This window comes from Lepidochelys kempii, chromosome 4 (genome assembly GCF_965140265.1).
Source record: "Lepidochelys kempii isolate rLepKem1 chromosome 4, rLepKem1.hap2, whole genome shotgun sequence".
Taxonomy (NCBI): Eukaryota; Metazoa; Chordata; order Testudines; family Cheloniidae; genus Lepidochelys; species Lepidochelys kempii.
The window spans coordinates 845,205-867,944 of NC_133259.1; the positions used below are offsets into that span (position 1 = coordinate 845,205).

Consider the following 22,740-nt stretch of genomic DNA (forward strand, 5'->3'; position numbering starts at 1 on the left):
TGCTCCTGGAGGGAGTCCACAAACGTTGGCATTGAGCCCCACAAACTGAAGTCATATCTGCCCACCAGGACTTGGTGGTTTGCCACCCTCAGCTGGAAACTTGAGGACGAATAAATTTTTCTACCGAAGAAGGTTAGTCTCCTCGAGTCCTTATTCCTAGGGGAAGGAGTGGGTTAGCCCAGATGCTCCATATGGTTGACTGCCTCGACCACTAGGAAAATCACTGTGCCCCAAAAGTTAATATAAGAACATAAGAATGGCCCTACTGGGTCAGACCAAAGGTCCATCAAGCCCAGTATCCTGTATCCTGACAGTGGCCAATGCCAGGTGCCCCAGGGGGAATGAACAGAACAGGTAATCATCAAGTGATCCATCCCGTTGCTCATTCTCAGCTTCTGGCAGACAGAGACTAGGGACACCATCCCTGTCCATTCTGGCTAAGAGCCGTTGATGGACCTATCCTCCATGAATTTATCTAGTTCTTTTTTGAACCCTGTTATGGTCTTGGCCTTCACAACATCCTCTGGCAAGGAGTTCCACAGATTGACTGTGCATTGTGTGAAGAAATACTTCCTTTTATTTGGTTTAAACCTGCTGCCTATTAATTTCATTTGGTGATCCCTAGTTCTTGTGTTATGAGAAGTAGTAAACAGCACTTCCTTATCTACTTTCTCTACACCAGTCATGATTTTATAGCCCTCAATCATATCTCCCCTTAGCCGTATCTTTTCCAAGCTGAAAAGTCCCAGTCTTATCGGTTAGTCTCTAAGGTGCCACAAGTACTCCTTTTCTTTTTGCGAATACAGACTAACACGGCTGTTACTCTGAAACATCTCCTCATATGGAAGCTGTTCCATACCCCTAATAATTTTTGTTGCCCTTTTCTGAACCTTTTCCAATTCCACTATTTCTTTTTTGAGATGGGGTGACAACATCTGCACGCAGTATTCAAGATGTGGGCGTACCATGGATTTATATAGATGCAACATGATATTTTCTGTCCTATTATCTATCCCTTTCTTAATTATTCCCCGCATTCTGTTCTCTTTTTTGACTCCCGCTGCGCATTGAGTGGATGTTTTCAGAGAACTATCCACAATGACTCCAAGATCTCTTTCTTGAGTGGTAACAACTAATTTAAACCCCATCCTTTTATATGTATAGTTGGGATTATGCTTTCCAATGTGCATTACTTTGCATTTATCAACATTAAATTTCATCTGCCATTTTGTTGCCCAGTCACCCAGTTTTGAGAGATCCTTTTGTAGCTCTTCGTGGTCTGCCTGGGTATAACCTATCTTTAGTAATTTTGTATAATTTGCAAATTCTACCGAGGGTCTGGTCTATACACAGACACTGAACCATTCAGGAAGAATAGCCACGGCAGCTAGACATGGAATGGAACACTTGCTGCCCAGCGGTAAGGTTGAGTTTTACTGATTATGTGACTATGGAACAGAAGGGGGTGCACCCATGGAATACTTCTGGAAATTGGAAAGAGTTCTGGACCCCAGAGGCGAATAGGATGAATCTCAGGGAGTTAGTGTGGCATTGGCTGAAATGCTCTGGCTATACTATCTTACTGTCCACAGTGTCTGATAGGTGACAAATCACAGTCACAATGTGGCCAGAAAACAAACCTCTCACACCACTAAGTGTAGGTGATGGATGGCTTAACCCTTAGCTGAAGCTGTTCCTGCCAAGATGGGAGGAATCAAAGCTGTATTTACTGAGACCTTGTGAAATGCTGGGCCAACTGCTCCATTGGACCCAAGTGCTCTACTGGTTCCAAGGCAGGCTTGGTTAAGCTAAGGATGGGTGCCCCAATGTATTTTTAGTACCCATATAGGGATCTGCCAAAGACACTGCCCAGTCCTAGATGCTGTAGTACATGGTGTATTTACTGAGACCTTGTGAAATGCTGGGCCAACTGCTCCATTGGACCCAAGTGCTCTACTGGTTCCAAGGCAGGCTTGGTTAAGCTAAGGATGGGTGCCCCAATGTATTTTTAGTACCCATATAGGGATCTGCCAAAGACACTGCCCAGTCCTAGATGCTGTAATACATGGTGGAGCCAGAAGCAGACCTGAACAGTCTCCTTCCTGGCTTAGAACCAGGAACTGGTTATAACTAAAGGTAGGTAATCCAAAGCACAATAATGTTCTAAGATTTCCTTCTATGAGAGATCAGAGATCAATACACAAAGCCGAATGGCCTGTTGCAAAAAAAAATGGTCACCTTTATTAGGTTCCAAAGCTGAAGAAAGTTCTGCAGATGTTAAGAAAAACTGAAATTACCATGCATCACATAACTACTCTAATCAAGTAAAATCAGTAATTAATGGAACCAACACTAAAAACTGCCACCCAAAGATTTAGCGAGACAGAAATAGATGTATCAAAACAATCAGATAATAAGCACTCTCAGGTATACTTGTTCATGTCATGTAAAATGCATAATTGGCCTCCCCTCATCCCCTGTTGAGTCATGAGGCTCATTCATCTTTCTCCAGAAGTTTTTCAGATATGTCCCAGAGCTGGTAGGTTTTACTTATATCCCATATGTTCAGATTTGTAGGGAACAGTACCTCTCCCTCACTGTTCTGTAGCTTTTCCATTTTAAAATATCATCAGAGTGTCTTCTGCTGAACTCCTTCAACATCCATAGTTCTGTCTATGTTAGTGGACTCAAGTCCAGAAACAAAGAATAGCAGAATTCTTGAATTTTAACTCTGTTTGGATGTTGACAGATGGAGAGGAAAAAAGGAGGAAGAGAAAGGAGAGGCAAAGGAGAGCCATACTCAAGAGGAACAAGAACACCGGTCACATTTGTTCTTATGTCACTGCAAAAATCACTCGCTCTACAAACCATGATTAGGATATGGTGTATGAATCTCTGTTAACTAATTTCTTACCCAGCAAAACTGAAGTATTGTTTTAAAAAGGGCTTGAGACATTAGTCAGATATTTTATGTGCTGGATTTTTGAGCTGTGTGCGCACTTGTACCTGGGTGCACAACAGCAGCAAGGAAGCAGACAAATCTCCTGCAAAAAGTGATCAGATCCCCGCAAACACTCTCCCCCAAACCCCAATTCCAGGTCAGTGTCATTGAGCATACAAATAATTAGACTGTGTCTTGTTCGTTGACCTTTATTCCATAATTTGTGTAAATTTGGTTACGGGCAAACTTGGGTGATATTTTGTTAGCAATCGTATGTGAATTCTAGATTAAAATAAGGAATTATGTACACATTGCTCTCCATGAATGTAGGTTTAATAAAGGGATTTTGCCAATATTATAGCAAGCTACAATGGTCTGCAGTTGGCACAAGACTCTAAAATGGAATTGCAGCATCAGGGACAATGTCCTATATGGGCAGCTTCCTTGCAGCATCTGTCAGACCACATGGTTGCATGAAGCTTTGGCATCCAACAAGGCTTCACACTCCCATTGGAAGCAGACACTCTCCCTGCCTGTGATCTCCAGCAGAGAGACTCTTAGGATCCTTGCACTGGGAGTGAGAGGGAATTCTTTTCTCCAGCAGTGGTTCATCTTCAGACATCAAGTGTTTCTTCTGCATTTGCTTCCACTCTCACCAGTGTTGACAGAAAACAGAGCTTTACGATTCTTTTTAAACACAGAATTTTAATTTTAGGTTTATTCCAACTAGTACTGAACAACAAAAGTACAAGTCCATAAGTAAACCAATGAATGAGCTTCTGCCACACACGGTGGTGGTGTTGCTCTGTAGGAAGGGGATTTGGTCACAGGAGGTGTGAACAGGCCGGAGGAGTTTAGAAAGACATTCTTGTTTCTGAGATTCAAAAACAACTGTGTTCCAAAATGGTGAAAATTATATGCAGCGTTTGTAATAGTTTTCAATAGAGCTGGGATGTAGAGATAAGCAGACACAAAAAATCAAAATGAAAGGTATTGTGCTCTTATTTGTTCTACCCTAATAGAATTTGTTTACAGCACTCAGGACTGCAGTATTGTATTTTGGTATTGTACATTAGTTACCTAATTTATCTGTCTCACTGAAACCACCACAGTAATGGAGAGTAAAATCAGCACTTTCACTGTAAGTGGTTGTTCTATTTTTGAGGGTCATGTCACAAAGGGTCCAGAAGTTTCACAATGCATTGCCTCAAAAGGGTTAATGCTACAGGTTGACAGCCCTGAAGCCTGACCTTTCCCATTTTGCTCACGCAGCGGGCGAGCGGGCTGTGTAAATGTGGAGAACATTCCAGAAACAGGTCTGCTAGAATCTGAACATCTTGGGCCAGGTTCTTCTGCCCGCTGAGCATGCACCATTCCCACTGCCACTAATGGAAGCTGTGCACCCTCAGCTGATGGGGTGGCCAGGCTCAGGCTCTTCTTCATCTGGGTAACCCAGTTACGTGCCCTGAACTCTGAATTTCTCACATGCTTCCACTGGGTGTCAGAAGTTCAGACAGGCAGTGTTCTGGGTGTGCTGCGAATGGGTTTGCTCAGAGACCACCATACTGACATTGAGACATTTGCAGCCCTCCTTTTGGAGCAATGAGGATTCTCATCGTTCGGGCCACGTGAGTAGGTAAATGACACAGGTGCTGGGGCTACATTCGAGGCTCAGGCACTGGGTGCTGTTTTAAAGAATTAACAGACATGAAATTGAGTAGCTTGGCTAATGCCTTTTGTAAAAGGCTTTCCCCTTCCCATCACAGCGTTCGGCCTCTCCACCAGAAAGCTGTTTTACTCTCAGGAAAGCAACTCTGAGGGCTGGTCTTCACTATGAGGGGATCAACGTCGCTGCACCTGATGCAGTGGGGGTCTTCACTAGACCCCCTAAATCGACCCGCTAAATCGACAGCAGAGCACGCTCCGGTAGACCCCGGCACTCCAGCTCTCTGAGAAGAGTAAGGGAAGTCGACTAGAGAGCGCAGTGAAGGCACCGGGGTAAGTCGACCTAAGCTACATCGACTCCAGCTATGTTATTCATGTAGCTAGAGGAGCATAACTTAGGTCGACCTACCTCAGTAGTGAAGACAAGCCCAGAGGGTTGGACATTTGGGGATGGATCCTCAGCTGGTGTCAAGTGCCGTCAGCGGAGCTCTGAAAATGTACAACAGCTGAGGATCCACTACTTATTCTTTTGGCGAGAACCATATTAGGCTTCTGTGATACGTGAATGACTTTTAAAGCAGGTGCACTAGGCATGTGCATTCTTCAACTTTTGGCCCTGAACCGTTACAAAATCAAGTGATTTACAAGACAAAAACCACTGCAAATGATTTCCTCACACAGCACCTTTACTCTGCACAGAACATCAGATACATAACACTGGCAGTTAAAAGATATTGGACCACATTTTTGTCTTCTAGAAGTTCAGAGCTCCAGATGAAACCTAGAGCAGCCATTAGTTCAATTAGTACATTGGAAACCACAAACAACAACAGAATCAGGCATAGGGTTTTTTTTAAAGCTGTGAAGCTTTGAACTTCTACACCCATGTTAACTGTTTCGCTCAACTAAGATGCACAATTGTGTTACCATTTAAAACTATGTCTAATGAGAGATGGCCGGTAATATGCATTTTCACAGCTATCTGAAACTACTGCGGATGGCACATCCCCAACCCTTGATTAACTAAACAACGTAAAAATAAAAAGCCCTCTAAATGAATACAAACTTCAAAGCCTAGTTGTTATCATTTGAATTCTAACACTATTAAACAAATAGCCAAAACACAAACACCCAACTTGAGTCAATGAAATTTAATTAAAAGGGACAGCTGGGTCTTACTTCTGGTTTGGACTGATGAAGCATGTTAGAGTCACAAAACCAAACGCAGAACCATATGTCCAGTGCTGGCACAGGAGACTTAAGCAAAACAAAGAAAAGTTTGATGTTTATTGGAACTGCTGCTTCTAACCTTTTCTCTAGGTATACTGCAAAAGATGGTGTGCAGTTCAGCGAGTCTGCCTCAAATTACCAATTTTACAAGTGGTAACATTTGTTCTCCACAAGAATCTCTCTGCAGAATGTCTTCTGTTTTTATATTGAAAATCTCTGTTCAGATTTTTTTTGGATTGCTTTATTCACAGATTTGTGCAAGTAGACAATTCTTTTATTTTGTAAACGAAAGGCAATACACTAACCTGTCACTTCAATACTTTCTGGAGGTAAAAGGCATTAATGCAAGAATTGTAACACGAGCAATTTAACATCACTGGCTGTTATGCACTCGTAGAAGTATAGCTCTCTCAGCCATACATTTTCCAATGTCATTGCACAACAAATGCCTACAGTGCCTCTCGGTGATGCAGCCTATTCGAAAAGAATCTTAAAATGGTTTCCTTTTCAACTTCCTCCATCTTCCTAAAGTTAAAGTGGCAAAAGGAAGTCAAGATTTTGTTTTTGTTAAATTTACACCCTCTGTATTGGACATTTGAAACCATTTTATATTATGCTAAGCAATGCTTGAAAGTAACCTTCCCCTACCCAGACAAAATAAAAACAGAACATTGTAGGAAGATGATTAGAAAGGACAAAGCTTGGCTTTGTTCTCATATAAACCCAGTCCCCACTAATTGATGTTTAAAACCAATTATACACTGGTGGAAATAAATGTTTGTATCTTTTCTGTACATCACTCATGCGCTTCAATTGTGATGTTGAACCCAACATAACGTAATCCATTTTTGTTGCTTTAAATTAGCCAGTTTCTGGGTGTGTCTTTAAGGAACTGCACTTTATACTCCTGCACACAATCTTCTGGCTTTTTACCCACTAATTTTCATCCCCTCACAAAGTGGATTCTTTTGAATCATATGCCACTGTCACTTGAGAACATTTCACAGTCTGCATTGTACTTCAGCAGTCTTTTTAACCTTTCAGTCATAAAGTGATATTTATCTTTTAGTCAGCAGAGGGCACTGACCTGCTTCACGAAGTTTTACCTAGCACAAGAGGCAGCTTTATGAAGTTCACGAAGCTCACTAATACTTCCCCATGAAAACTGACAGAGAAAGCAGCAAATTGAAACTTGATTTGTTTCCACCCTAAAGTTATGCCTGTAGCAACGTTTGCTCATAAAAGTGCAAAAAACCCCTAAGCTGAAGAACTGGACTTAGCCCCTTCTTGGATAAGAAACTCATATTGCATTGTTAATGATTTTAGCCAACTTGACTTTGTGCAAAATATCTTTAAGAAGGTTCTGGCTCAATTTCAGAATATAAAAGAAGTAAAATAAATAGTTGACTAATATCTCTCTAAACAATAAGTTGAATTTTGTGTGCTGAAAAGAAATTCTGGGTTTAATGCAATTTATCTGTAAATAAAAATAACGAGAACAGTAGTCTGTGAAATTTTAACATATGGAGTTGTACTGGTAATGTTTTCTGCTTGTAGCATAATGTTCCCAAAGTCTAGATCAATGCAATGTTGTTTTACACTTGGTAACTGCGGTGAGAATAAGCCTGAGATATGTTGTAAAAAGGCAGTCCCTTGTAAACATTTCCTCAAAAGGAACAGTAGGAGTTGAGTATGTATCAGTTACTCATATTACACTTGTCAATATAGCAATGCTTTATAAAAGACATACAGCTTATTTCCAGGTTGTCATGAATTTTATAGGATATTGATTTTCTGAAACAAAATGTCATCCAGTCCAAGATTTAAATCATATTTTGCTTCACCACTCGACATTTACTAGGTCTTCTGCTCTGCTGCTGTTGCAGTCTGTGAGGGAGCTTCTGGTTTCATGATCTGGTATGTAATGAGATATTCTGGGTAAGCCTGAAAATAAGCAGAGGAACAAACCATTGCTTTTCTGAAGGATATGGACAGTAAGTTACAATTTCAGCCTTCATATATTTTGCGTTGCTAAAGTATCACAAAGATGTAAGGGTCCATGGACTAGAACCTGGGTCTGCAGAACCTGGGATGGCTAACATTCCCCACAGAGCCACCAGGAGGCTATGGAAAGCTACAGCCAGGAAGCACTGTGGAGGGTAGCTACAGCAGGAAGCAGCACCCAAGGGAGCCAGAGTGATAGTACCCTGTGGCCCTCTGATTGGCCAAGTGCCCTATTAAACCCCAGGGTTGTCACAGGAAGTTGTCTGGGCAACCACACAAACTTTGGCCTGCTGTGACTCCAGACTTCATCTTGTCGCTTGACCTCCCATCTCCAATCACAGCCTGCCTCTGATCCCGACTCTAGGTCACTGAATCTGGCTCTTGTGATTCCTCCGACTCCTGCTCAGCAACTACCATTCCTGATGTGAGACCCCAGTCCAGCCAGACTGCTTGTCCCCAGTCCCTTACAAAAGGGCTTTAGACCATGGAGGCTATTACATGTCTGTTACTGTAACACTGATGTTTCAGTATAAACATCTTCCTCCTCCCATCGGCTCTCCCTCTTTGCTTTTTAGCTTTCTCCTGATATCTGTAGAGATCAATGAGATTCCTCAGTAGGAAAGACTATATAACTGCTCCCTTACCTCCCCCTGTTATTCACGGCACCAGAATTCTTGAGCACAGCTACCAAAGAAGGAGAGCAGAGAGGAAAGCAGCAGGAGAACTAGATGTCTATGCCAGTGGGGGCACAGCAGAAAGAGCTCATATTAAGAGCCAGATTTTCCAGTGTTCAGCACTGAGAAAAGACAGTTACCTTTTCCATAACTGGTGTTCTTCGAGATGTGCTGCTCATGTCCATTCCACAGTAGTGTGTGTGCTCCCCATGTGCACCGGTGCCGGAAGTTTTCCCCCTAGCATTACCCATAGGGGAGCGCCCCTAGCGACCTCCGGAGTGGCACCTCCATGCTGCGGTATAAGGGGAGCTGAGTGCTCCCCACACCCTCAGTTACTTCTTGCCAGACAACTCCGACAGAGGGGAAGGAGGGCGGGATGTGGAAGGTAACTGTCTTTTTTTCTTCGAGTGATTGCTCATATGTATTCCATAATAGGTGATTCCAAGCTATATCTGTTGGAGGTGGATAGGAGTTCACAAACTCTCAGGACGGAGTCCGGTCCTGCCGAACCCGGCATCTTCCCTGGTCTGGAAGACGATCGCATAATGCGAGGTGAATGTGTGAACTGAAGACCATGTGGCAGCCCTGCAAATGTCCTGAATGGGGACATGGGCTAAAAAGGTAGCCAATGAGGCCTGCGTCCTAGTCGAGTGTGCCCTCACAATTGGCGGCGGAGGGATTCCCGCCAGTTCATAATAGGTATGGATGCACGAGGTGATCCAGTTGGAGAGCCGCTGATTGGAGATCGGCCGACCTTTCATGCGCTTGGCCGAGGCGATGAACAGCTGCGAAGTCTTCCTGAACAGCTTAGTCTGCTCCAGGTAAAAAGCCAGAGCCCGTTTCACATCTAGCGTGTGGAGACAGCGCTCCTCACTGGACGTACTGGGCTTGGGGCAGAGGACCGGCAGGAAAATGTCCTGACCCATGTGGTAGGAGGAGACCACCTTTGGGAGGAACGAGGGGTGTGGGCAGAGCTGGACCATATCCTTATGGAACACCGTGTACGGGGGGCTCGGAGGTCGGGGCCCTGAGTTCCGAGACCCACCTAGCTGATCGCTACCAGGATGGCTACTTTCCACGAGAGGTGCAACCAGGAGCACGTAGCTAGTGGCTCAAACGGGTGGCCCGTCAGCTGGGCCAGCACCAAGTTCAGGTCCCACTGTGGGACAGGGGGCCTAGTGTACAGGAAGAGACAATCCAACCCCTTAAGGAATTGGCCAGTCATGGCATGGGAGAACACTGTGTGCCCCTGCACCGCCGGGTGGAAGGCTGATACGGCTGCCAAGTGCACCTTGACGGACGAGGGTACCGGCCCTGGGCTCTAAGGTGAAGGAGGTAGTCCAAAATGAGGTGGATCGGAGCAGCCACGGGGGGAACGCCCCGCTCACCCACCCAGCGGGAAAACCGAGACCATTTTGCCAAGTAGGCTCGGCGTGTGGAGGGTCGCCTGCTTTCCAAGAGGATGTGCTGGACCCCTTCCAAGTATGTCCTTTCCTCCCGGCCTAATCACTGAGCAGCCACGCCATGAGGTGCAGTGCCGCTAGGTTGGGGTGGAGGAGGCGGCCCTGGTCCTGGGAGAGCAGGTTCGGGCGGGATGGTAATAGTCATGGTGGGGCGGCCACCAGGCTTGTGAGGGTCCCTTACCAATGCTGCCTGGGCCACGACAGGGCAATCAGGAAGAAATTGGCCTGACCAGGACAGGAGGAAGGCATTGGAGATAGCACCCCATCCCAGCCACCCCCGGAGCAGAACCGGGGACAGCGATGGTTCTGTCAAGTCGTGAACAGGTCCACCTGGGGAGTTCCCCACTCTTGGAAAAGTCTGTGCACCACCTCTGGGTGAAGAAACCACTTGTGCTGAGAGGAGAAGTCCCTGCTCAAGCTATCTGCCCGTGAGTTCCGGGCACCCGGTAGGTGGTAGGCCTGTAGGCAAATGTCGTAGGCCGTACAGAAGTCCCACAGCTGGAGGGCTTCCGGGCAGAGGAACGGGCCCCATCTTGCCTGTTGATGTAAAACATCGAGGCCATGTTGTCCGTGAGGATCCTGACCACCCTGCCCTCTGGGTACGAGCGGAAGGCCATGCACGCCAGCCGGACTGCCCTGAGCTCCTTGACCAGGTCCTGCACAGACCACAGACCTTGGGTCTGAACATCTCTCTCATGGGCTCCCCATCGGACACCAGTTCCAGAGATGAGGCCTACTTCTGAATGGGACCCCGTGGAGCATGTTCCCCGGGGAGGACCACCATCATTGGGAGGCGATCACCAGTTCGGGCACAGTGAGGACCTTGTCCATCCTGTCTCTGGCTTGGGAGAACACTGAGGCCAACCAGAGCTGAAGGGGCCTCATCCTGAGTCTGGTGTGACAAACGACATATGTGCACGCCGACATGTGACCCAAGAGTTGTCACTGGGAACCTTGTGACCGAGGCAATGAGCCCTTTCAGGGTCTCGAACCTGTCCTGTGGGAGGGAGACTCTGGCTGACGTGGCGTCCAGGACCACCCCAATGAACTCTATGTGTTGTACTGGGACTAATGTGGGTGTCATTTACCAACAGGCCCAGAGTGGCGCATGTGGACAGGAGGAGAGCCACATGGTTCCATACCTGCGACCAGGAGCTCCCCTTGACCAGCCAGTAGTCCAGACTGGATCCCACGGCTCCTGAGGTAGGCTGCCACCACAGACATACACTTTGTAAATACCCTGGGGGCAGTGGACAGGCCAAACGGGAGGACCGTAAATTGGTAGTGTTCCTGCCCAACCGTGAAACGGAGGAAGCGTTTGTGCCCCTCAAATATATGGATGTGGAAGTACATGTCCTGCAGATCGAGGGTGGCATACCAGTTCCCGGGATCCAGGGAGGGGATGATGGAGGCCAGGGAGACCATGCAGAACTTGAGTTTCACCATGTACTGGTTCAGGCCTCGCAGGTCCAGGATGGGCCTGAGCCTCCCTTTGGCCTTTGGGATAAGGAAGTAGCGGGAGTAGTACCACTTGCATTTGAACTCCGCTGGCACCACTTCCACCGCTCCTAGACCAAGGAGCCACCCCACCTCCTGCTCAAGCAGAGCCTCGTGAAAGGGGTCCCCCAGGAGGGATGGGGGTGAAGGGTGGTTGGGCGGGGTATAGGTAAACTGGAGGGTGTAGCCCCGAGAGATGGTGCTGAGGACCCATCGGTCCAAGGTCAGCTGCGACCACTCCAGGAGGAAAGCACATAACCAGTTAGAGAAGGGAAGCTTTACTGGGGGTGGATCCCTGATGAGAACTGGTAGGTCACCCCTGGGTGTCCTGTCAAAACTGCCACTTCCTTGCCTATTTGCCTTTGGAGGATCCAGGCTCGGGGGCAGACCGAGACTGTCTCTGCAACCATTTCTTATAGTCCCGTGACTTTTTATGGGGGGGCTCATATTTAGAGTGGGTGGCCTGGGTGGGAGCCTGGTGCGGCTTAAACTCAGGTCTAGCCGGAGCCGGAACATAGAGGCCCAGAGAGTCTTAAGCGTAGTGCGGGAGTCCGTCAGGCCATGCAGTTTTATGTCTGTTTCTTCTGCAAACAGAGCCTGGCCATCAAATGGGAGGTCCTGCAGGGAGCTCTGCGCCTCGCTGGACAGCCCGGACAGCAGGAGCCACAATGCCCTTCTCATGGACACTGTGAAGGCCATGGACTGCGTGGCCATGTCCGTCATATCCGACGCTGCCTGCAGGATTGCCCTGGCAACTGCTGTACCCTCCTCCACCAGAGCTTTAAACTCCTTCCTGTTGCACTCCTGGAGGGAGTCCTCGAACTTGGCAGAGAGCCCCATAGATTGAACTCGTACTGGCCTAGGAGAGTCTGATGGTTCGCCACCTGTAACTGGAAGGTCGAGGACGAAGAAATTTTTTCTCCCAAAGGAATATAGCCTCCTCAAGTCTTTATTTTTCGGAGTAGGGGCTGGTTGGCCCTGCCATTCCCTGTGGTTGACTGACTCAGCCACCAGGGAGTTAGGGGCACAAAATACGAGCATTCCACTCTCTTAGAGATGGGGGCAAGTGAGGCCGGGTTTGCCACAAGGCATTTGAAATTTTCGCCCCTCCTTCATGGAGTGGCAAGGCCACCCTGCCCGGTACCAAGGCAGACAGGATGTTAAAGAAGGAGTCCGAGGGCTTCTCCACCTCCTCTGCCTAGAGGTTGAGGTTTGATGCCACCCTTTTCAATAGTTCCTGGTGGGCTTTAAAGTCCTCCTGTGGGACGCAAGGAGGCAGGGCTGTAATCGCCTCATCAGGGGAGGGCGAGGAGATAGGCGCGGTGATTTGTGTGTCCACCGGCACCGGAGGATCCATCCCCTGGTTGCTCTCCAGGCATGGTGCTGAAGACGTGCGTCCCACCGACACCTTCCTCGGAGGCCAGGAGAGGGAGGCCGCCGGCTGTTCAGAAGTTCCGGCCACCGAGCCAACCGCCACTGGGGGCTGCGTTAGGGGCCATGGTGCCCACTGGTACCACTGCGCCAGTCCCGGGGCCCCTTGCCACTGCACCTGCTGTGGCACCAGCGGAGCAGGCTGTTCGGCCTGACTGCCCTGACCCAGCGATGGATGACTACCAAGGGAGGCCGGGCTGACATATGACCTGCCGCTGTCCCTGGACCGGGAGGAGCGGCGACGCCGGGAGTGGTGCTGACCACGAGACCATGACCCTGACGTGGAAGAACGGTAGCACCGGTAGCAGCTGCTCTGTGATCGGCTCCGGCAGGCAGATCCGCGACAGCGAGGCACCGGCGATCGATGTCCGGGGCTATGGGAGCGGTGCCAAGGTGGGGTCCTGGAGTGAGACGACGAACGAGAATGGCGTCGACATTCGTGTCTCAACTGGCTACGGTAGTCCTGTTGAGACGAGGACCTTTGGCGTCGTCTGCCTCGGTCCCGTCGGTATCCACTTCTTGAGGTGGAGCGGTGCCAGGAGTCTCTGTCAGACGGAACCCAGCCAGACAGCCTGGTGGGGGTTGACGGCAACCTACGTGGACTATGCACAGGATGGTTGCTGAGCGGCGAATGGCGTCAGGAACATTCCCTCTACCGAGACCGGTACTGAGCCGGGGGAGACTGTGGAGATTCCAGTGGTGGCTTGCCTCTGGACCGCGTGGCCAACACTGATGGTGCTCCAGGTACTGGCATGGACATAATGTCCTGAGGGCATCCGGACATCCAGGGAAGCCTGCTCCGAACGGGCTGGGCTACTCCACTTGACCTGAGTCGGAGGCCAATGGGGACTGAGGACTGCCCAGAAAGTGTCTAGTCTCTCCCCCAGTCTTGCTCCGGTGCCATGATGAAGAAGGCCTCTTAGCCTTCTTGGCGTGTCCCGTGGATGGGGAGCCATGCCGACTAGTAGATGGTGCCGGTGGGTCGCTGCGTACTGACACCGTGATACCCGGTGCCGACTCGGAGCGGCACGCCAGAGTCGGGGTCAACACTGACTCCATCAGGATGGCCTGGAGCCTAATGTCTCTTTCTTTCTTGGTCCGAGGCTTAAACGACTTGCAAATCTTGCAGCGATCGTGGAGATGGGTTTCACCCAAACAGATAAACAGTCTGCCTGTGGATCACTCACTGGCACTGGTCGCCTACAAGTGTCTCACAACTTAAAACCCGGGGCCTGGGGCATGCCCTGGCCCGGGCGCACTAACTAAACTAAACTAATCAACTACTAATTGCAGGTACCAACACTGAACGAACAAGAGTCCTGGGGATGAGCTGTAGCAGAGCTGGAGCAGAGCAGTTCCAAAGCAACTTCACTGGCGGTAAGAAGGAACTGAGGGTGGAGGGGAGCGTGCAGCGCCCCTTATACAGCACCATGGAGGCGCCACTCCAGGAGTCGCTAGGGGCGCTCCCCTACAGGTACTGCTTGGGGAAAAGCTTCCGACACTGGTGCAAGTGGTGAGCACGAACACCTATAGTGGACTACACATGAGCAATCACTCGAAGAACAGTGGGAGCTGCTGGGTGCTGAGCACTAATGCACATATGGTTCCACACTTTAAACCTTCAAGACCCTCCTGAAATGAGGCAACAAGTCTGAATAAAAAGATGTTTGCTCCATGTGGGCATTAATGAATGGACCCAACAGCCAAACTTAGACAGTTTCTTTATTCCTGAGTTAACACCATGGGTAAGTTCCTGTCTGCACCTCCCCCAAGAGCGTAACAGAATACAGAAGTAGTACTGGATTGGTCAGCGGCCCTAACTAAGTGCCAGCTGGTGATCTGTTTCGTGACCTGCAAACGTTGTAAGAATAAGGTAACTACTGAATGGGCATTGAGCACATAGTCCCCCATGGCAGGTCCCTGTGGCACAGCACTGCGCTGGCTGTGTTGCTCCAGGGCACAGCATTCTGGAGCTTCACTGCTTCCTCTGAGCCGTGGACTGTGGGAACAACCTTCCTGCAGGTGCTCACAGTAAACAGGGGACGTCAATGGAAAGTTGCATTCCCAGGGCAAATGTCTTATCTGAACTGTTTTTATTCAAAACAAGTCTTCAGTACTACTTATGCTGGCACAAAAGTAAGACTAAGTTTGGCCACATAAGGAATCACCCAACTCCCTTTTTGCATGGCAATCGTACACTTTGCAGCAACGATCACCGTAACTACTAACTGGCATCTATGGAATAAGACACAGCTCTGCCCACTAACTACCAGAAAAGTCTTTGAAATTAGTCTGCCTTCGCTGCAGCAGAGCCAAGGCCATGGAGAATCAGTGCTACCAGATTATATATACACAAAGGCCAGATTCTCATCTGTGTAGAACTGTGTAGCACCACTGAAGTCAATGGAAGCTATGCTGATTTACACCAGCTGGGGATCTGGCCACCACTATGTATTCAAATGACTTGTAGAGCCCTGACTGGTACATAATTTGGGAACATTATTTGGATGGTTATCAGACAAGCACACAATACTTGGTATATGACATGGCCACACTGACTACAAATTTTGCACATTCCATTATTCTGATACTTTATAATTAAGCCCCTTTGCTTTCAGTTTAAACTGATTTTTACTGAAAAATTCCCAGGTTTCACAAAAGCAGTGATTCATTTTTTTCTGATTTTCACCCTACTTTTGTATCATTTAACTATATAAACAATAACTTGCTTTATTAGGAAAATAACACATATCTCATGCAATATATTGTATGATAATACATTCGTCTGGGTGTACGTGCAAAGCTGCCTGTTGACGGAAGGCTGTGTATTATTAGTCTGGAAGATACACACAATAACAAACAGGCACGCATGCAAACTCTGAAGTGCATGCACATCTGAACGTACTGATGAATCTCATGCCCACCACGTACACATTTCAAGGGACTAGCAGATAACAGTTTAAAGATTTAACACACTAAAATGGAAAGAGAACAAAAATCTGTCTCAAAACACGTTTCAGAACACAAAAACAGGAGAAAAGGATGAAGTTGAGTATGCGCTGCAAATGGTGCGGCCCAATTATTAAATGTAAATATTTATATGCTAATAGTTCTAAGTCTACAACAATAAACTGCTCATTCAAATGAAGTTTTATGTGGGGATTAGAGATATATTGTTTTCTTAAACTCAGAGGTGGCCTTGGGTTTTGAGTTCTGTTTTAGTTCTGCAGCAAAACACACTGATGAGTGGAATTCAAAGCATTAATCTACTGAATACTTTTTTCCTGTCTTTCAGGTCACCAAAATAAACCCTGATATTTACCCAGAAAAATTAATAATAGTGTTTTGCACTGATTTTCACATGTTTTTGTTGTTGTGGTAATAAACACTGATAAATTCGCATGCAAAGTTAAATAAAATAAAAACTGAAAATGAAAGGCCCAATTTATAATCCACATACCTGCTCTCCTCTGTAGATAACATATTCAGCATATGCAAGTCCATTCACGCTTGGCCTGCCAATTACAGAATGATGTCCTGGAGGGGCATGAGCCATTTTCATTGTACTGAACTGCAGAAAGGATTTTCCAAGAGTGACTCTACAGAAAAGCATTTGTCTAAGAGAGAAACGAACACAACACATGGATCAAATCTTACTGGGAGCAGACGACTACTGCAAACCTTAAGAACGACTTCAATATTTAGGAACTTGTTTAAGTAATCAAAATGCATTTCCCTGAGCCTTCAAATAAGGAAATTAAGAATACATTTTTAAAAATGAAAACCATGAATGAAAGAAAAACCTTCATAAAAAACGGTGCATGTAGACACACATCTGGTAAAATGCAGGCTGTGGTGATCTACTTTATAATTTATTTTAAACTGTTTTGTTTCAGGCAGCTCAAATTCTTATTACCCAATGACTGGTTCAGAGAGGGAGAGAGGCCAAGGCCACTCGCCTATGAACCACTGTAGAGCTTGTTGATATACTGCGTTGACAATCAAGGCCTTGAATAAATGACACACACAAAATCCATGAATATTTGCTCGCTACAAAAACCCTGCTCTTTGGTCAAGCTGCAATAAATCCAGTTCTTGGCATCCCAGGTTTGTTCTGCCAGCAGAAGCCACTACATGGAGGCACAAGCAGCTGTAAAGATTGCTTGGCATCCAATCACTATTATTTACCATGATCCACTCAGTTTCAACCCTGATATTTCAAGTCTTATTCACAAGCCACCATTCTCTTTTATTTATACTCCCTGTAAACTCAATGTCTATATGTAATTTTCAAACCCCTTCTGGGGCTTGCTGGGACCCTTTCTGTTCAGCCCTGACAAACTGTAAAAACTGAATTTTCATGCCATGTCCAAGCCCAAGTGGCTAGTCTTTCTCTGAAGCACATCCTGTGCCAGAGCTAAAAAGCATAAAGGAGACAGAAATCGTGTGTTTTCCCTGTGGGCAAATCCATTGGAAACTTACCTGTGACAAATGTAACAGGATCTGTCTTTGTGTGTTGGGCAGCCAGTCCCTCCCCCAATTCCATACACATACTGGTTACTTTTCGAGGAGTTCTCTGCGAAGTAAATTCCAGCTCCAAACATCCCTCCAATGTACGCATGTCTTTCATCAAATCCTTTGTGAATAATGGCATTAATAAAAGGAGATCCTAGAACAGAAAGACACATTGGGGGGGGGTGTTAGCTTTTGTGCAGGTTGGAGCTCAGACTTACTGTAGACTTTTACTGATAAGAGGTACTTGTTTATGTGTAATATGTAAATTAAATGTTTGAAAATGAATTCAGTCAACTCAAGGGGAAGCTATACCTGATAAAATACTGTAGGGGATGGGATTTATCATTATGTACCAGAATCCTACATATGACTCATGATATTTGTTATTCATTTACTAAATCTCATTACATGCCTTTCCCCCCCCACTCAAATTTCAGTGCAATTTATCTTGTCAAATGTAATCATTCTTCAGCAGTTAATTCCACCTAAGACAGGCAGCTTTTGTCTGATTATCCTGACAACGTTTTGCTACACGAAACCGACTTTTACTGGGGCTTGTGCAATTTGCTTAAGCTATTCAGGAGGCTGTAGTTTGCAAGCATTTCTGAGCAGTTCTCCAGAGTCTTTTGATGTCCTCCTTGTTCTTTCCGTCCTCTCTGGCTCCCTAACCTACCCTGGCATGGTGCAGCTCCCTTCCTTTCTCTGACATCCTGCCTCTCTCATGGCAATGCAATGTCATAGAATCATAGAAGATCAGGGTTGGAAGGGACCTCAGGAGGTCATCTAGTCCAAATCCCTGCTCAAAGCAGGACCAATCCCCAACTAAATGTCCTTCCTAAGGGCTGCCAATAGGTCCAGCAAAGTGGCTTGCACTGAATATGGTTTAACAAAGAAATAGCAGGTCTGAAATATAAAAGCGAGGTTACTCACCCTGTGCAACAACTGGAGTTCTTCAAGATGTGTGTCCCTACGGGGACTCCACTTCAGGTGTGCACGCACCCTTGTGCCTTTGATTGGATATTTTTGGTAGCAGTGCTTGTTCAGCCCATGCATGTGCCTTACCCATCCTTGTGCCCTGTTCTGCCCTCAGTTCCTTCTCTACCACAAAGTCCAACAAGAGAACATAAGAACTGACATACTGGGTCAGACCAAAGGTCCATCTAGCCCAGTATCCTGTCTTCTGACAGTGGCCAATGCCAGGTGCCCCAGAGGGAATGAACAGACAGGTAATCAAGTGATTCACCCCTGTTGCTCATTCCCAGCTTCTGGCAACCAGAGGCTAGGGACACCATCCCTGCCCCAAACTCCAAAGCAGAGAGGAAGGAGGCTGGGTAGGAGGGCACATCTCAATGAACTCCAGTTACTGCACAAGATAACTGCTCCTTCCTCATGGCTGCTCCACTTCAGGTGACTGCCAAGCACTAGTCCCACAGAGAGGAGGGAGCTCTGAAACAGAATCTAGTACTCAAGACAGAACTGCACTGCCAACTGCAGCATCCGATCTAGTGGCATGAACCACAGCATAATTGTTGGAGAAAGTATGTACTGAAGTCCAGGTCGAAGGTCTGCAAATCTCAACAACTGGAACATTCTAAAATAATGTCATAGAAGTAGTCTGTGATCTTGTACAGCGGGCTAACCCTCTGGAACGAGGCTGAATGCGAGCAGGGTCATAACATGAAATAACACACCCAAAGATCCATCTTGAGACCGTCTGGTTGGAAATTGTGGATCCCTTGGATCTGTCTGCAACTGAAACAAACAGTCTAGGGATCTTCTGGAAAGGTTTGGTTCTATCCAGACGAAAAGCTGATGTCCTTAGGCTTCTGACATCTAACCTATGGAAGGCAGATTCCTACTGAATCTGATTTGATTTTGGGAAAAAAAACTGAGATGAATGGTCTGGTTTATATGAAATTCAGAAGACACCATAGACACCATCTTTGTTTGGATGTGGCTATAATGATTCTTTGAAAAACTCTATAAAGGGGGATTCGCCATTAAATTCCCCAGCTCTTGGACCCTCTGGATGGAAGTGATGGACACCAAGAAGACTGTCTTTGGGGAAAGGTGAACAAGCAAACATGTAGCTAATGGTTTGAAGGAGCGTTCAGGAGTCCCGTTTGTTCAAGATCCTCCCACCATCATCATTACATCAGACACACCACTCTTGGGCTAGGGGGGCACATTTGGGGGTCGCAAAAAAAACAGGGCAAATAGTCATCTCGAGAGCAGTTTCTTCACATCAATCTTCTAGAGTTGAGAGCAATGAGTATCCTTTCACCAGCTGAATGACTGCAGAACCTACTGGGGAACAGGGCTTGTCCAGACTCTGCTTGTTTGGCACATAGACTGTCCGACCCATTCCTGGATGCACTGAAAATATAATCTGGCACACTGAGATACAAAGATGCAAACTGCCATGTGCCCTAGCAGTTGAAAACAATTTTTTACTGGAATATGAGAACTGCGCATAATCCTTGAGATGAGATTCTGCAGGGTGAGAAATCTGTTCATAGGACGGTAAGCCCTGGCTGTTAACACAACTAGAGAAGCTCCTCTGCCGTCTATCTGCTGTACTGGTGCAAAACTGACTTTTTGAGAATGAGTCGAAGGCCCAAAATGTGGAATAGCGACCTCATCGCTTGTACCGCTGACAATATCCCTTGATAAGATCAGCCCCGATCAACAAATTGTCAAGAAAGAGAAGACCATTATCATCAGGTGATGAAGGTGGGGATCTATGACCGCGAGGATCTAGGAGAATACCCTTGGGGCAGAGGAAAGGCTGAAAGGGAGCATGTGGTGCCAATAGTGGTCACGTTCGATGATGACGTGAAGAAATCTCTTGTGAGCAGGATGAATTGCCACATGAAAATACATGTCTTGAAAGCAGAGCTTTGGAACTGTGCTCCAGGTCCGCTCCAGCTCCAGGCAAAAACCTGCAGCTGCACTGCTCCGGAGCTGCTCTGCACTCCAGCTCTGGGCTCCGCTCCAAAGCCCTGCTTGAAAGTTGAGAGTCACAAACCAATTCCTGGAATCGAGGGAGGGAACTACAGCTGCAAGGGTTACCACCCTGAATTTCTGCTGTTTCACACAGTTGTTCGTGCATCTGAGATGGAATACTGACCTCCATCCCCATTCTTTTTGGGGACCAGAAAGTACTTGAAGTAGCACCTCTTTCCTCTGAGCTGAACTGGAACTCGTTCCATGGCCCCTAAGCATAGCAGCGAGGCCATTTCCTGTCTCAGCAATTGCCCATGAGATGGGTTTTTGAAAAGGGATAGGGGAAGGGAGGGACAGGGGGATGGAGGTGAAATGATTAGTATAACCAGATGTAATGGCCTCCAACATCCATCTGTTGGATGTTATGGTCTCCCAGCAGGCTGACACTGGGAGAGGAAACATTTAAAGGGGAGAAGGAGGATAGGATGGTGCAACAGTGAGTCCTTGTCAAGTGGGCAAGAGTTAGACTCTTGACAAAGCCAACAAAACTGGTGCTTGGACTACGTGGATGGCTGGGATGAAGAAACTGTGGCAACCACTGGCTTCCTTTTTGAATATTTAGGCCTCCTGGCCCGGGTGGCCTATGGAAGGTAGAAAAATGGGCTGAGCAAGATCTCTGTGCTGACTGTGACTTGCTAAACTTTCTTTTATATGTTGGTGTATAGATCCGAAAGGATCTGTGCTTGGCCTTCGGTCATTCAAGGTGTGAATGGAGTCATGTGTAGACTTGAAAAACAATTAACGGCTGTCACAATGGAGATCTTCAGCATTATTCTGCATCTCCCTAGGAAAGCCTGACAGCTGCAGCCAAGATGCTCACTGCATTATGATCACAGTGGAGATGGACCTGGCTGCAGTACCAGCTGCATCCAAGGAGCCTGAAAGGATATTTTTACCAAAAGCTGATCTTCCTGTATAATAGCTTTAAACTGCTCCTCATGCTCCTCTGGTAGATGTTCAATAAAGGTTTTAAATGTATTGTAGTTCCAATAGTCGTATTTTGACATAAGGGCCTGACGAGTCACTACTCAAAACTGCAACATGGCTAAGGAGTAAGTCTTATAACCAAAGAGGTTAAGTCTCTTCTTGTTCTTGTTGCAAGGGGTAGATTTTGTATTGTGCTGCCCACTGCATTCATTATCCGCCTACACTACCAGGGAGTTTGATGCAGAGTGGGAGAATAAAAACTCAAAATCCCTAGCTGCGACACAGTATTTCTTATCTGCATGCTTGCAAGTAGATGGTGCAGTCGCAGATGATCTTAGCAGATTCCAGTAAAGCTTCATTGACAGGGATGTCTACTTGTGTAGAAGCTGAGGTGTGCAAAATGTCCAGGAGCTTATGATGGGAATCCTGGACCACCTCTAATGGAATATGAAGTATATCAGTGACATCCGCATATCAGTCATCCGCTATCGAAGGTGGAGGAGGCATGACTGCTTCATCAGGCGATGACGATATATTAGTAAGAGATGTCATCTTCTTGTCAGCCCTTGCCTCCTGGTCCTCAAAGGTCCTCTCTTCTGCTAGAAAAGGTGGGAGTGGGGGCTAAGGAAAATACCTCTTTATGCTCTCTGTGGGAGTGAGTAGATGTTGTCAAATTGCTGACAGTACAGAGTCCAAGGCCACTGGGGAGGTCCAAGGGGGAAAGCATCCACGCTGGTCAAGCCAAGAGAATGGAGCTGGAGGTCTTCTGTCCTCTTGTGTTAGTGCGTATTGGAGAAAAACCCTGACAGAAAAACCCTGTATTGAAATCTGAGTCAGATGAGTCTTCCTCAATATATTCCATGGTAGGTAACAACTGATCATCATGGATGGTAGAGTTCAGTGAGTCAGGTGGCCTGGGAGGAAAATGAGGAGTCAGTGACCGAGTGGGTGTCGGTACAGGTAAACGCTCGGTACCAGACAATAGCAGGCATTCTGGCTCACTGAAACAATGTCGTCTCTTGAATACTTAAACTCCTGTAATATTGATGGTATATGGGTAGCAGCTAGGTGAGATCCTGTAGAGACTGGTTTTGGTACTAATATCTTGGACACTGGAAGCTTGGTTTGAGAGTGACCATGATCAGACTATGTTGTTATTGCAGAGGTTCAAGATGCTGTCAGTACCACAGTGTGATGGGATGGTGTTGTGCGATGGGGTGTATAAACCCCTCATAGGACAGAAGGGGATTAAGGAGCAATTCTGGGTGAAGGAGGCGCCAAACTGCTGCCTGGATACAGGGGAGCAACAGTACCCGATGACCGGGACTAGGGCTGAAAGCCTGGAGGTGGCAATCCCCAGAGATGGACAGCAGCTGGCTGGGACGCA

At 46.9% G+C, this 22,740-nt stretch overlaps 1 protein-coding gene across 2 annotated transcripts in view; it reads right to left on the bottom strand.

Annotated features, from left to right (window-relative positions):
- Window positions 1–5,271: 5,271 nt before the first annotated feature.
- Window positions 5,272–22,740, bottom strand: part of TNKS (tankyrase) — a 288,162-nt gene continuing 270,693 nt past the window's right edge. For both annotated transcript variants that reach the window (XM_073340169.1, XM_073340168.1), the window contains 3 exons: window positions 17,388–17,574; window positions 16,366–16,522; window positions 5,272–7,780 (listed from right to left, as the gene is read on the bottom strand). In XM_073340169.1, the coding sequence (XP_073196270.1) occupies window positions 7,694–7,780; window positions 16,366–16,522; window positions 17,388–17,574 (431 nt within the window). In that variant the 3' untranslated portion in view covers window positions 5,272–7,693. The remainder of the gene's footprint in view (window positions 7,781–16,365; window positions 16,523–17,387; window positions 17,575–22,740) is intronic.